The following is a 14,968-nucleotide window of genomic DNA, read 5'->3' as shown; positions in this document are numbered from 1 at the left end:
AATTAAATATTTCAAGTGATTTCTAAATCCTATTTCGTAGGGTATTTTAATGTCGGTGCTGTCACTATAGTTTAGGGGATTTTTGTTTGTGTGATGAAATGTTTGTTTTGCACGGCGAAATGTTCGGACCAGGCCAGGCCGGGCACTTGCCATTGGGTTTTTGGTGACGTTTTTGTTTTTTTTCTTTCTGTTTTTCCTATTTTGCTGTGGTTTTGCCCAGTGTTGGACATCGGTCTGTCTCTCTGTCTCCAGTCTCACTCCCACTTATGTATGTATGTATGTATTTACTCTATCGCTGCGATTCGTTCGTTTGCAGCTTTTGTTTTAGCTTTGAGTTTCGTTGTTATAGTTTTTTCCCCACTTGTTCCTTTTTGTTGTTGTTTTGTTGTTCATGTTGTTTGTCAGAGACTTATCAAAACAACATTTCTTGTTGTTGTTGCTTCCTGCTGCTGCTGCTGCTATTTTCCTTTACCTTTTATATGCTATTGTTTTTATAAAATAAATGAAATATTTGTGCACCAAAAAAAAATAATAGTACATATCAGAGGAAAAACTTGGCATCGCCTTCGAAAAGGATGCGTATGTTTTGTTTGTGTGTGTGTGTAACTTGTTTGTGCAAGTTGTAGCCTTGTTTTTTTTTACTCATTGTTTTTGTTGTTGTAGCAACGCATTTTACCTATTTTCCAGGTAAATATCTGATTTCTATAAACAATTTCTGAAACATTTTCATGCCCATTGGTGTTTTTTATCATCTTTACTAAATAAACCATTTTTACCGAGTTCTATATTTTTGATGAATTCGAATAGTGCTTGAATGAAATTCTTAGATTTCTGTACACTTCAGGAGAAATTAAAAAATAAAATTAGGGAATGTCTTCAGATAATGTCTTTTGTACTTTCATACTAAATGTCATAAAACTTTTGCCACCTAATTTGTTATATTTCTACTTCTTATACCATTGCGAGTGATTGCTCTCTCTTTCTTTTAGTGTTTGTAGCCTTTTTAAACCTTTTATAATGGGATCTACGATTGGAAAATGGGGGAAATTTGCTCCATTAATTGTGCAATAGTGTTTAATATTTGCAAAAAGTTAAAAACTTTTCATATGCCTTGTAACTTAAAAATTGTGTACAAGAAATGTTTGATTTTAGAATTTTTCACATCGGCAGAATTTTCCAAAACTTATTTATATGTTTTAAAAATCGAATTCTTGGTCGGCTTATTGCATTCTTTTGGGGGAAATGTCCCCCATTTCCTCCGCCTAGAACCGTCTATGCTTTTATTCTCTGCAACCCAAATGATTCATTTATTGAATTGAAATTTATTAATTGAAATCTATAAAATGAGTTCAATGTTTTTGATTAATATAACTGGATAAAACTAATGAAACGATTGCAACTGATCGCATAGGCGATTTTTAATATGAAATCACTAACCATACAACACATAGATGGGACATTCCGATCACCAAGCGAGCACTTTATCGGCACAGCCACCGGAACATATACGAGTATGGCAATATTTCTTGATATTCTTTCCACAGGTGCATATCCTATTTGCATTGTCGCTGTTTTGTCGAAAATTAAAAATTTTGGTCGAGCGAGCTATTGAAATGCGGCGTTGTACAACTTCACGTCACACACACACTAAAAACTCTGAGCATGTACCGACGAGTGTACTCATACATAGACAGAACGATATCACAAACGACATAGGCCTACCTTCGTCGTTCTGTAGTCTGTGCTAGACTAAATTTTTTTCGTAGGGTTTTTCCCGAAGTTCTCTGGGGTTCCATGACTACGCTAGCGTTTGCAATCAAAAAATCATGCGTTTGTCCCATCTATGTGTTGTATGGTTAGTGATGAAATGTTATCGATACACCGTGCACCTCGGTTAACGAACGCGCCAAACAACGAACATTTCCCATAATGACCAACGAAACAGGGGAAACCCGCGAATATTTGAAAGAGCTGTCCAGTGTGAGCAAAGTCTTTTTTTTTTCCCATTTCAGACGTCTCCTTGCGTCCTGTACTTACTGTGTTCCTTTGCCTTTCATATTACTTTCTATTAATAAAATCCGAACACAAAACAAACCTAAATACATACATATGTATGTACATAAATTTTTTACATTTTTACATTTTTAATTTTTTTTTTTTTTACATTTTTACATTTTTTAAAAGTTTTGCATTTATATTTATTTTCCTTCAATAACAGGTAAAATTGAAACATTTTTCAATCTGGAACGCATTATATTCGTGGTTGAATTGATTGAAGTCGGGACAAGAATTAAATCAATGCTGAAACTAATGAAGAGTTAAATTTAAATTTCAGACGATCCTGCGTCAAGTTATTGTAATGGTACACCGAAAATACAATTTTCCTTTTTGTATGTTTGAAAGATAGCCTTGTCTTCGGTTTTGATACAAGTTGCTATCGATCGATCTCGGTCAAAGAGGGAGAATGAGAGAAAGAGAGACTATCTCAAGATTGGCATTTTAATAAAACGTATGGAATTTTTACTTGTATTGTGTTCTTCGCTTTGATTTTGGAATCTTTTTGTTTTTCTCTCCGTTATTATTATTTGCGTGTGATGCCATACACGCCCACCTGGGTGCTGTTGCCGCCTTCCACCGCCCACTGCCTGCATATTCCATCCTTTTCTTTTGTTATGTATGTATTTATGTATGTGTCTGTGTAAGCAAGTATGAAAATACATACATATGTACGTATTTTTTGTTCATATTTTGCAATTGTTTTGCTCTGCGGCATTTTCTCCAAGACAAGTGAACAGCAGCAGCAGCAGCAGTAATAACAAAAACATGAAGGAGAAGACGAAAACTATGCCCCACAATGCTGCGGTCGACGCCACACGCACTCTACCAAGTTGCCACCTCAACTCACTACCCTACTCAGTACTCCGAACACCCCTCCCATCCCCCATCCCACCCCCTACTCGATGCCTAAACAGTAGCAGTCGCTCTTGTAATTCATGTTGTTTTGTTTTCTCTTTGCCATGCCTAACTCCTTCTCCCCCCACACTTTCCCCTACACCGCATTTCTCTGGTTCTCCTCCTCCTCCTCTGCTTAGACGAACCTCCTGCTGCGACTGCAGCCGAATGAAAAGTGCAAGGCAAATAAACAGCAACAGCAGCGACAGCGGACGACGACGTCGACGTTTGTTTTTGTTTACTCATTCATTGCAAAGTTGTTTAGAGTCGTGTGCGCAGTTTTTCGGTTTCGCGTTGCAACTAAAAGTTGGGAGAAAGAGTGAGAGGGGGTCGGTATGGGATGTGTGTGTGGTGTACTAAGGTTTTAGTTAGGGGCGAAGTTTGTTGTTGTCAAAGTTATGCAAGAATCTCTGTTTCATACCCTCGCCACATGAGTTCGTTTACTTTGACAGGAAGTCTACAAAAACATATTAGTCAGGGTATAAACCGTAGACTGAACATTTAGCCACATCATGTTTATATGGGCAGTTCTCAGATCGCACCTATTAATCTGACGAGTGTACATACATACAATAAGTCAAACAATTCTTTGCACAAACAAAGTTGGTACTAAAATTATATTCATCGTGGTATTTTGGAACGATTTTTTTGCTTAATATTATAAATAAAACAATATATTTTCATTAAAACTAATCAAAATTAATATGAACTATAGTATAAAATGAAAAACAAAACAAAAACGTAAACTACTTAGAATTTCAACTGTCAATAAATCCTTGCAAAAGCGGAAACTGATGCACAAAAGAGAATGGAAGAGAAATAACGGTGAAAAATTTCGGGAAATTTTAGACTTTGTATGTTAGTTTTAATTGTAGTCGTCTTTACCAGTTTGAGTCGATTAAAATCGATTTGTTTGCTTGTGCGAAGAATTGTTTGACATACTGTATAACACCATAATTACTTCTTTGGGTTAAGATCCCACAGTTTAACCTTATTTGACCTACAACTAGCCAAAAAACTGTCGATTTTAAACCTTTACTCTATTCAACCAATCTATTTAATCTCTGTCGTAATCTATATATGTCACATATTAACGATTGATCGTTTAAAAAGAAATAAAAACAGTTTCACTTTTCTTAATCAATGCGATATTTACTTCCTCTTAACATTGACTATGTCACAATGACTTGCACAAAATGCGAAAGGGTATACAAAGTTCAACGTCGTCAAAAGTTTTCTTAATCCTTTTGTTTTGTTCTTTTTTCTTGTTGTAAATGTGAAAGGTGGAATTGTGTGGGCGTTATTTGCTGTGGATATAGAACAGGAAGAAGATTGAACTACTTGCATACATATGTACATAGAGATATAGGTGAAAAAGGTGCTTCCAGCAAAACAACGGTAAAAGAAAACAACTAAAAGCGACATGAAAAGGCTAACAATAACTTAGCCCTGGCATAGAGATGCAAAAAAATCTGATACTACATAGAATTGACCTAGAAAAGAGGTTAAAGATATATCAAAATCAATACAAAAGGTTTAGATAGACTTGAAATAACTATATGATTTAAATAACTTAATGTTTTTAATTAATTTAAATGGAATTATTTGAAGTAAACCTTTGTTTTTCTATACAGAAATAATCAGATTACTAAAAGAACTTATTAAACTCGTTAAAAAGTTGATTGAATTGGTTAAATTGTGCTGAAATCCAGAAAAAGATAGACATAAGACATCCCCAGATAATATTTTAACGGCCAACAAACTTTGGAACGATAGATATAAAGGAATGTTTATGTGAGCTCGAAACACGTGGACTGTTTTTCCATTACTAATGCAATTGTGAAATTAAACTTATTTTAATTACTGTGGAATTTCGTGAAATTTCTTGACAAAATAAAATTCCACAATTCGATTGAGAATAGTGTGTTTGGGAACCTGTTTGCCTGAGTTTTATTCCATTGTAATTACTCTAAAACTTCCCCATTGCCAGGTAAATCCCCCAAGCAGCTATGTGATTGGAATAAGGGAAAGAGGGGTGAAGTGAGAGCGTGATGCGGGCGGAGGGCAGGAGGTGCACTGTTGCTCTTTGCTATTGCCCGCTCATTCACATTTACATTTACGCGACAATGTGACGTTAAAACTTACGTCAAAGTCGACGTTGACGTTCACGTTGACTTTGCGCTTGCGGTTTTTTATGCACTTTTCATTAATATTAGTGTAGCAGTTTTTGTTGTTGATATTATAATACTCTGTATTAAAATAAATAAGTAGGGTAACTTGGAATTTCGACCAACAACGTCATTAACGTAATCGAAAATTCGGGTATATACATACATATATAACCGAAAACGACTACTATTAAAGTTTTAGTTCGACTAAAAATCCGGAGTATTCTGGTTATTTCGGATGCTCGAAAGGCGCAGAGTCTTTCGGTAATCCAAGGGCGGGATAATCGAGGTTACAGTTGAGTTTAGTTTTAATATCGATTTACCCCCCGATTATACGGGACGGTCAGAGTCATCACGGAGATTCATCATTTCAACGTACTTCGTACTTAAAAATTTGTAAGTACATATCCATTAATTAATTCGCAAACAAATATTTCGTAAAACGGGGAAACCCCGAATACGTTTTGCAATATTAGATAATAGAGGTAATGACGGTTAAACGAAACAAGGGAACAAACACAACTTTATCTCCGATAAAAGGAGTGTCTGGAGTTTATTGGAGCCCGGATAACCGGGATCCAAGTGTATTACATGGGCCAATTTTTTTAAGTTTTCGTAATGGTTTACGTAGTTTTTAGTAGGGTTTCACTGCTAAACTGGAAAGTGTGTCGACCAAAAAGTTAAGTTCTTGGCCTGATTGAATGTTTTATAATTGACAATCAACTTTGTAATGCAGATAATACATACATACGCTCGGTTTCTCGGCAGTTCCAGAAACATTGTACAAAAAATTATATTGCAACATCTGATAAATGGGGGAACTCCCCGACACAAGTTGAGGTACTTGATATAGAGTATCTTGAAGTTGTTACCTTGACTTAACCTATGAAATTTAGTATTAGTTTTGTTTGCAGTTTTCAAATTTGCGTGCTTTTCGCTGGCGACGATGAAGTTGGCGCCTCAGCAGCAGCGCTGTAACAGAGGCGTTAGCAGCGACATTCGTGCCAAAAGGAGTAAAACGTTGGCGCATAGTTTTCTATGTGTGTGTAGCTATATTTGTGTGTATGAATGTTTGCAGTTGTAGTGTGTTATTTATTCATTGGATTGGATGATAATCAGTTTGTTTACATTTTTCAGTTGCACACACACATATACACATACAAAGACAGTGAGCGAGAGAAAAGGAGAGAGTTCATTTCTCTGTCTGTTTTATTTTATTTGCCTTAACAAAATAATAATACAGACATGCAAACACGCATACATACACAAACAAACACACATATACATATTTAGCTGCCGCACTGAATGCGTAAACAACAAAGCAGCTGCAGCTATAACAACAACAACAACAATAGATGAGGAGGTTCCTAAATCGGGGGTGAGAATGAGGTGACGTATTGTTGGTAAGGAGGGGGAGGAATCAGTAGGCGAAGGCGAGACTTAAAAACAACCAACGATGGCAACAATAACAGAAAACAAAAACGCTTGATTATTAATGTCTCAAGTTGAGTATATTAGTTGCTCAAAGCAACTTGTATCCAAGTGGCGAAAATACTCAAAAATATTCTTAAATTTCTTTATTTTCTCAATTAGACTGAATTTTTTGCCCGTTAAAAATCACTTAAACATCGTACATACATTTTTTTTCTTATTCTGTACATTCAAAGGGTATTCAATATTCGCCTAGTCGGTTAATTTTGTCCACCATCTTGTTGTTTCTTTTTTTGTCAATGCTTTTTGATGGAAAGTTCTAGGCGCCATAAAACGGAGACAGACAAGAGGCAAACAAAAACAAAACGGGAGCGAGAGAGAGAGAGAGAGTGGAGATCGTTTTTGTTAGTAGAGCTTTTATTTTATTTTATTTTTCGTTTTAAAGGAGGTGGGGGCAAGCTTTGATCTTCGCGTCGCCGCCTGACCACATTAACATTTGCGTTTTTGTTTTTTTGTGTGTGTGGCCCCACGATCTTAACGTGGGGTAGGTTAATGCAAATGCCGACAGCGGCGCTTCGCTCTCTCTCTTGCCCTGGCTCTCTTTGGCTGGCCGATCGCACTTGCTCTCTGAAACTGTTGCTGCTGCTGCTGCGCTGCTGACATTTGCGAATTGTCCTCAGAAGTCACTGATAGCTGGCTGTCTGCTCTGGCTATGTGCCGTTATGGCGGCTCTCCCACACACAGACACAGCACACTCTCCCACTCTCTTACGCTGCCTCACTCAATCTCTCTCTCCCTTTCAAATTTTACTACGCCGCTAGAATATTTTCGGCCAACAAATATTCAGCATTTGAGTTCGCTTTGCGTTGTCGTCGTTGTCGCAACAACAACGATGTTCAAAAAAATCCAGTGAAAAATACAATTTCAAAAAATATAAACACTAATAAGTTATTTGTTAAAAAGTTCACCAATCAATTCCATTTAGAAAAACAAAAACAAATCATTCCAAAACACAAAACAAAATGCATTACAACAACAATCGGCGACTTCAGAACAGACTTGCCGCTGCTCCAACACAAACAACACAGACAAATGTGAGCAGAATTTTTTGGTTAGCTTTAAACCAAGGATGGCCACGTAGTGGCTCTTTTGGCTCCCGTGGCTCTTTACCGGCAGAGGCTGGGCTGAGAAAAAGGTCACTTTTGCGAGTCGACGCACACAAAAATTTGTGTGCCTCGAGTTTTATGACGGGTCATAAAACGACCTTTTTTGGGTCGAGCGAGCGATCGTCGTCGAACTTATGGGCAGAGGGACGGACAAGTCCCGAATTTTACGGGGAGGGGGAAAAAGGTCGCGATCTCGAGCTCGCAACTTGTGGGCAGAGAGACGGACAAGTCCCGAATTTTACGGGGAGGGGGAAAAAGGTCGCGATCTCGAGCTCGCAACTTGTGGGCAGAGAGACGGACAAGTCCCGAATTTTACGGGGAGGGGGAAAAAGGTCGCGATCTCGAGCTCGCAACTTATGGGCAGAGAGACGGACAAGTCCCGAATTTTGCGGGGAGGGGGAAAAAGGTCGCGATCTCGAGCTCGCAACTTGTGGGCAGAGAGACGGACAAGTCCCGAATTTTACGGGGAGGGGGAAAAAGGTCGCGATCTCGAGCTCGCAACTTGTGGGCAGAGAGACGGACAAGTCCCGAATTTTGCGGGGAGGGGGAAAAAGGTCGCGATCTCGAGCTCGCAACTTGTGGGCAGAGGGAGTGAGGGACAAGTAAAAATAAGGGTTGTTTTTGATGAGTGCTCGAGATCGCGACCTTTTTCCCCCTCCCCGTAAAATTCGGGACTTGTCCGTCTCTCTGCCCACAAGTTGCGAGCTCGAGATCGCGACCTTTTTCCCCCTCCCCGTAAAATTCGGGACTTGTCCGTCCCTCTGCCCATAAGTTCGACGACGATCGCTCGCTCGACCCAAAAAAGGTCGTTTTATGACCCGTCATAAAACTCGAGGCACACAAATTTTTGTGTGCGTCGACTCGCAAAAGTGACCTTTTTCTCTGCCCAGCCTCTGCCGGTAAAGAGCCGGCTCCCAAGTTAAATTTCCGTGGCCACCCTTGCTTTAAACAAACAGATTAATGACACCCTGTATTTAGGATAAAAACGGGAATATTTATCATTAAATACAACAAAATGTAAGCTTACAGACAAAACTTTGCAAAACCAACGATCACTTTATATAGAATCTGACCTTTGCACCTTTCTTAAATGGACCCTTTGTTATTTTTTGATCCTGAGATGTCTGAATTTTTGATCGAGATGTCTGAATTCACTCAGTAAACTTGCAAAATTAATCCTTTTGGGAACCACACGGACTCAGTAAAAACTATGTAGTTGGAAATTATAAGATTGTTCATTGAAAAGATTCCGAGAAAATAATATTCCAAACTAATTTATTATTGTAAACACAAAATTTACAATCTTCACAATAAGCCTAATACAGTTGAGTCTCGATAATTCGAAATAGGAAGGGGATCAGTTTTTTGTTTTCTAATTTACACAGAAAGCGAGTTATAAAATATCGAGACTCGTCTGTACTATTAAATTGCTCTGTATGCCCCATTTTGTTGTATTCAGAATCCTTCTAATATTTTTTAACTCATGAAAATATGAAAATTTTGAGTTCGGGGCCCGAGTCGAAATGTCCCCCATGACTTTCTCTTTCTACAAAAAGTGTATACAATTATAGGTCTTAACATATTAATACAGACGAGTCTCGATAATTTGAAATGTCAAGGGGACAGAATTTTTCTCGAATTTTGGAGGTTTTCGATTTGTCGGGTTTCCCATTCCAACGAAGTTTTTTTAAGGGACTGGCAGATTCTAATATTGAGGTTTTTGATTCAGCGGGGCACGAATTATGGGGACTCGAATGTATATATTTATGAATAAATACAGTGATAACTCCGCTTGCGGGAACGGACTTTGTATGAAAATCATCTTCTTGGGTACTGTAAAGTTTATCCGTCTGCGTCCGCCTGCCGAGAGCTGTCCACGACTAGAGCTTTCACTGTACTTCATTCAGCATAAACTAACAAGATGGCATATGGATATCCCTTTTAGATCTAAAATTGTATTATTAGAATATTTATTGTTCAAGATTTATTAGGATCACATTAGTAAATAATATATGAACTTCTAGATAAATAACATCGTTATGAATAATAACTAATGAATATTTTTGGGGTATATCATTCAAAAAAAATTAAAGTACAACCTTTATGTAGGTGGGGTAGGGTATCTTATAAACGGCTACTCGCTTGTCTGTGATTATTAGCGACAAATAATTATTATTTATGTCATCACCATTACCATTATTAGCTTTCTGTTTTGTTTTTAATTCCTTTTTTTGTATTCTTCTTTTATTAAAATAATTTATGCTTTAACAAAATAAATAACAACTGCTGCGGTGAGAGAGGGGAAGTTGGTTGACCGATCTGGTGGAATGCGCGTGTCCTCGCTTTAAGCTCGCTGACATTTTCGGAATGTTATACAAATATCCAAAATTTATCTACATATGTACATATACAAATATGTATATTGATAACAACAAATGCATTTCAAAAGGTTGACGTCAATTTTATAAGTAGAAAGCCAAAAAAATAACAAAATCCAAAGTAATTTTTAATAACCATGTTATTAGGGTTAATATCTATCAATTAGTTTATATTTTAGAGTTTAATTCTTATCAAAAATTTATCTTTTTTATTCATTTCTGAAACTTTTGTAATCATTTTTGAAAAAAAAGTTTAAAACTATTATTGATAAATAAAAAAAAAAAAAGATTTTTTATGATAAGGTAGTGTAATAAAAATTAGAAAATGATGTAATTAATAAACTAAAAATTTTAAAGAAATGTTTCGATTTTTAGCTTAAAGTATTCAATTTTTTTTTTTATTGAATGTTTCTTTAAAAATTATGAAAATGAGTTTCTCAGATTGCGTTTAAAAAGTTTTATCACCAATAAAAAAAATAAATAATAATTTCTTGATCATTTTTCATTTTCATCATTTTTTCCTAAGTTAAATTGTAAATTTATGTGTCTATCTCTTTTTGCTGTCGCTTTTTCGAATGCCAAATCACAATGATCCTACAAAAGTTTTTACTTCAAAAATTATCATTATATTTTTTTCTTTCTTAAAATTTATATATTTATTTATAATTATAATTACCGCTAGAAATTATGTCGGTTAAGTGTATTTTTTTAAAGTCTTTGCTAAACTTGGAATGTTTGAATTAAGTTTTAATTTAAAAACATTTTGTCACCTATCGTTGTTAGATTTGTCCTTATTTTAGTTTTATCGGCAAAAGATTTGCTGAAATAATGTCATGGTGATTTTTTAGATAGTTCTCAAAAGAACGATTCATGCTAGATTTGTGATATGGCGAAATGATTTGGTAAATAAATAAATGTTTGTCATTTATTTACCTAGAGTTTCCTTCCATAGAGGTAAGGTCGTTCAAGAAGTGACTTCTTACAGTAAGACAAATGAAAATCATTTTGGATGATATTTGAGAAATATATATATCATGTTGGATGATTGGACAAAAATGTAAATAAACATATGTATAAAATCGTATATGTAGGTAGATAAGAACTTAAAATAGATATTCTTTCATTAAATGATGAAATCAGATTGCAAGTTTGAAACCGAAAGATAACATAGATATGGCTAAAGGCACGAGGACGTACCTACATACGTACTATATATAAGTAGGTCTATCTAACAAACATTCGATTGCGACCACGTAAGCGATAAAGAACTATTGTGGAAAAACGTGATATGTACCACTTACTCATTGTAGACTATATATTTTATTGGGTTTACCTTATCTAACCGCAGTGTGTGTGCCAGTGTGTGTGTGTGAGTGTGTTGTGTGTTTGTGGACGGAGGAGGGCAAACCTTTTTAAACTGCGTCATAATGATGAGTTTTAAAAAAATTACATTATGAACTTTGAACAATCAAAAATGAAATTGAAATTCTTATCATTCTCGTCTACTTTCAGATGGGACTCAGCATACCCATGCTGATAGCAGGCGGCCAGACATTGGACAGTTGGAATACAACGGGTCAATACTCACCACCGATAGGAGGAGGAAGTGGTGGAAGCGGCGGCGGTGGCGGTGGTGGAGGCGGATCGGCAACAGGAAGCGATCGTGGTGGCTCCTCCTCCCAGCAACAACAACAACAACAACAACTGAGAGTTCCCCTGCCCATGACGTACGGCAATGCGGCAAGTACTCCATATCCTGGTGGCAGCGGAGGAGGCGGGGGCAGCAGTAGCAGTGAATTCCAACCAAGTCCACACAAGACCATGGATACCTCCGATAATGAGGATACAAGTATAAAAGAAGATGCGGCAGCTGCAGCGGCTTTAGGTCATTTGGAAGCCAAAGTAGAACGTCGTTCGCCCATCAATAATAATATCGAAAGAATTGGTGGTGGCGCAACAGGAGATGCTGTGATTGGCGGCGGGGAGAGGGGAGTGGGAGGTGGTTCAGCCGGTGGTGGCAGCAGCCATGAGCCCAATGATTTACCTGCGCTAAGTGAGGCCGGCTCTAGTCCTATACCCAACACGAATATGCATGAGGCCCATAAGAATCATTTAAATCTCTCCTCCTCGAGTCCAGGACGTGGCGGACGTTCCTCGACGCCGCGACAGGCGCACGAGCAGCTCCATCATCATCATCATACGCCGCATCATCATTCGCATCATTTGGGCCAACGCCAAGATGATATGGACATCAAACAAGAGCTAGTAGACTATTTCCATGCACCAAATGTCACTGGGCCGGCACCGCCCCCACCGCCCGAATCCCATCTCTCTTACAGTTCAGCTGGCGAGGAGCGGGACATGGCCCAGGATTTGAGAGTGGCCCAGGCTAAGGCGAATTTCGTAAATGCCTTTGCCTTGCCCCCATCATCCGCCTCGGTTACATCGGCAGCCTCCGGAGCAGCAACGGCTGCCATGCCATTGAATATGCGTAAATTGACAGCGGCCACAAGTGCTGGCCACATGTTGATGACTTCCCTGCTCAACTCCCGAGAGAGTGTGTCCGATGGCGACAATGATAACGATGATTTAATGAACGATGAGGCAACCGAATCGGCTGCCAGTCCTGGCCACATCAAGAGCAGTGTATCCGCCCAGGATGCCAGAGCTGCGGCAGCGGCTCTCTATGCCGAAAGTCTTCAACGGGATGATTGTGATTTCATTGGTTCGAATGTCTCGATGAAATTACGCACCATGGATCGAACGCAACGGATCATTGCTGAGAAATTGATCAGCGAGGTGCTCTACTATGGCCAATTCAATGAGCTGGAACGAACGGCACGCATCCAGCCCAAGTGACAACAGTGGCGCCTCAGAAAGTGGACAGCAGCAGCAGCAGCAACAGCCGCAGGAACAGCAACAACATCATCATCTGGAATGGGCATAGGGGCTAGGGGGGGATTGGGATTGGGTGTGGGAATGATGGGTATCGGCAGGGGTGCAATTGGGGCAACAGGTGGCAGTGGTCTAGCATTGGCTTGGCATCTGGCAAACAACAAACGCAACGAAATTCCATTGTAAAAACATACACAAAACAAAAACAACAAAAAAGAATAGTCAAGAAAAGCAAAAATCAAACAGTACAATTTACTTTTAGTGTTTTTCAATACACACATTTACACACACACACACACAAACACAGTCACAAACACACTCACACACACACGTTGTACAAAAGCCATTGGATGGAGACAGTCGCAGGGGCAGTGTTACTTACATGAGACAAAAATCACAGTTAAAGTACTTAGAATGAGGTGGAAATGTTAAAAGTCCTATCGTTTATCGCTAGATTTGCATTTTTATCGATATTTGAGTTCGATATTGGAAAGAAAGCACTTTAAATGCATTCACAATATCAAATTTCTTGATAATTACTGGTTAATTCGATACACATTTCAATATTTTTAACGATTCTTCAGTTGGAAAGCCTTGTAAGAAAGTTATCGCTCTTTTCGATAAATTTACGGGTCTTTTTTAAATTTCTATCGATCTTTCGATTTTGCCATTGCAAAACCTTTTAGAAAAGTTTTCCGTTACAAAAGTCAAAAACATATTTCCAAATATTAAGAGAACTTTCGATTGATTTGTCTGCTTTTTAGTTAGTAAAATTATTGAAAGTCATCATTAGGCCAATCGATTTTATCGATATAAATAACTAAATAACTATTAATTATGAATTTTTGAATGTCAGAGGGTTTTTTATGATTTTTTTCTTCAACTTTAATCGATCTTAAGCACGTTTTCTTCGATACATACTTATCGTCCATCGTAATTTTTTGACTTCTTGAGTTAGCGGTTATTCCATATTTATCACTGTATACCTTGTAGGAATTTCCCTGCATTAGATTCGAAACTTGAGACTTTCCATCTCGAAAACAAACCAAAACCAAAGTTACTTTCTATTCTGAATACATACGAAAAACAAAAGTAAAACCACAGTTTAAACTTCAATATTACCATAAAAATACAATACATAAATAGCTAATACTACATACATACTATATAGAGTTAGTGTGGATTAGTAAGGGGGTCGTTCGTCCTATACCTGAGAGACATCTAAAATGGCAAGAATCTCAGTATTACTTATAAAATACAGTTTATACATACATACTACTAAAAAACAAAAAAACAAAATATACCTAGCAAACACAAAAAATACATACCGACAAAATACATATAGCTTTGCAGATTCTTCAAAAACTAAACAACCGATTTAAATCAAAGTCATTTCCATGATAATCGAAATTATTAAATAAAGAAACTATTAAAGCTAATATTGAATAATCTGCAAGGATATTGAAACAAAACCATTTTAAAGAAATAGTTGAATTAAATATAAAAAAAAGAAAAAACCAATACTAATAATAATAAAACAGGGAAAAGGCATTATGAAAAATGCATTTGCCATGATTTCCAAGACCTCTCACCCCACTACTCATGTCCACCAAGGAAAATGTTCTAGTTTATTAGCTAATCCAAACGGCCTATCTCCGTTTTGTAAGCTCAGACTCTGCGCAAGGGCTCCACGTTGGGCGCCAAAAAAAAGAAATGAAAGATAAATTAAAAGATTAGCTCAAGTATGTTTTGTATAAATACCAAGAACTTTTTAAACAGAAAGAGAAATCAATCAATGTACCTTATTTAATAAACCAATAGAAAAATTAATTTTTCTAGTAAAAGAAAGAGAGAAGCAACAAACAGAAACGAATTTTTATGTTGTCATTTCTCTCCCTCTTGCTCTTAGTCACTTAAGTCTGGTCGTCATCAATCCCAACCAACGGCAACTGAAACCAACCAACAAGAAAGAAAGCAA

General features: G+C 37.4%; 1 protein-coding gene across 2 annotated transcripts in view; it reads left to right on the top strand.

The window, feature by feature from the left end:
- Window positions 1-14,968, top strand: part of LOC6643893 (neurogenic protein mastermind) — a 29,309-nt gene extending 14,341 nt beyond the window's left edge. Inside the window, exons 1-2 of one of the 2 annotated variants that reach the window (XM_023176603.2) lie at window positions 7,407-7,645; window positions 11,608-14,968. In XM_023176603.2, the coding sequence (XP_023032371.2) occupies window positions 7,574-7,645; window positions 11,608-12,954 (1,419 nt within the window). In that variant the 5' untranslated portion in view covers window positions 7,407-7,573 and the 3' untranslated portion in view covers window positions 12,955-14,968. Of the gene's footprint in view, window positions 1-7,406; window positions 7,646-11,607 lie in introns of those variants that run through there. The other variant, XM_002066841.4, reaches the window with a different exon arrangement.

This window comes from Drosophila willistoni (genome assembly GCF_018902025.1).
Source record: "Drosophila willistoni isolate 14030-0811.24 chromosome 2R unlocalized genomic scaffold, UCI_dwil_1.1 Seg167, whole genome shotgun sequence".
NCBI classification, from domain to species: domain Eukaryota; kingdom Metazoa; phylum Arthropoda; class Insecta; order Diptera; family Drosophilidae; genus Drosophila; species Drosophila willistoni.
The sequence above is the reverse complement of the archived record's forward strand: the minus strand, read 5'-3'. Positions and strand labels throughout refer to the sequence as shown.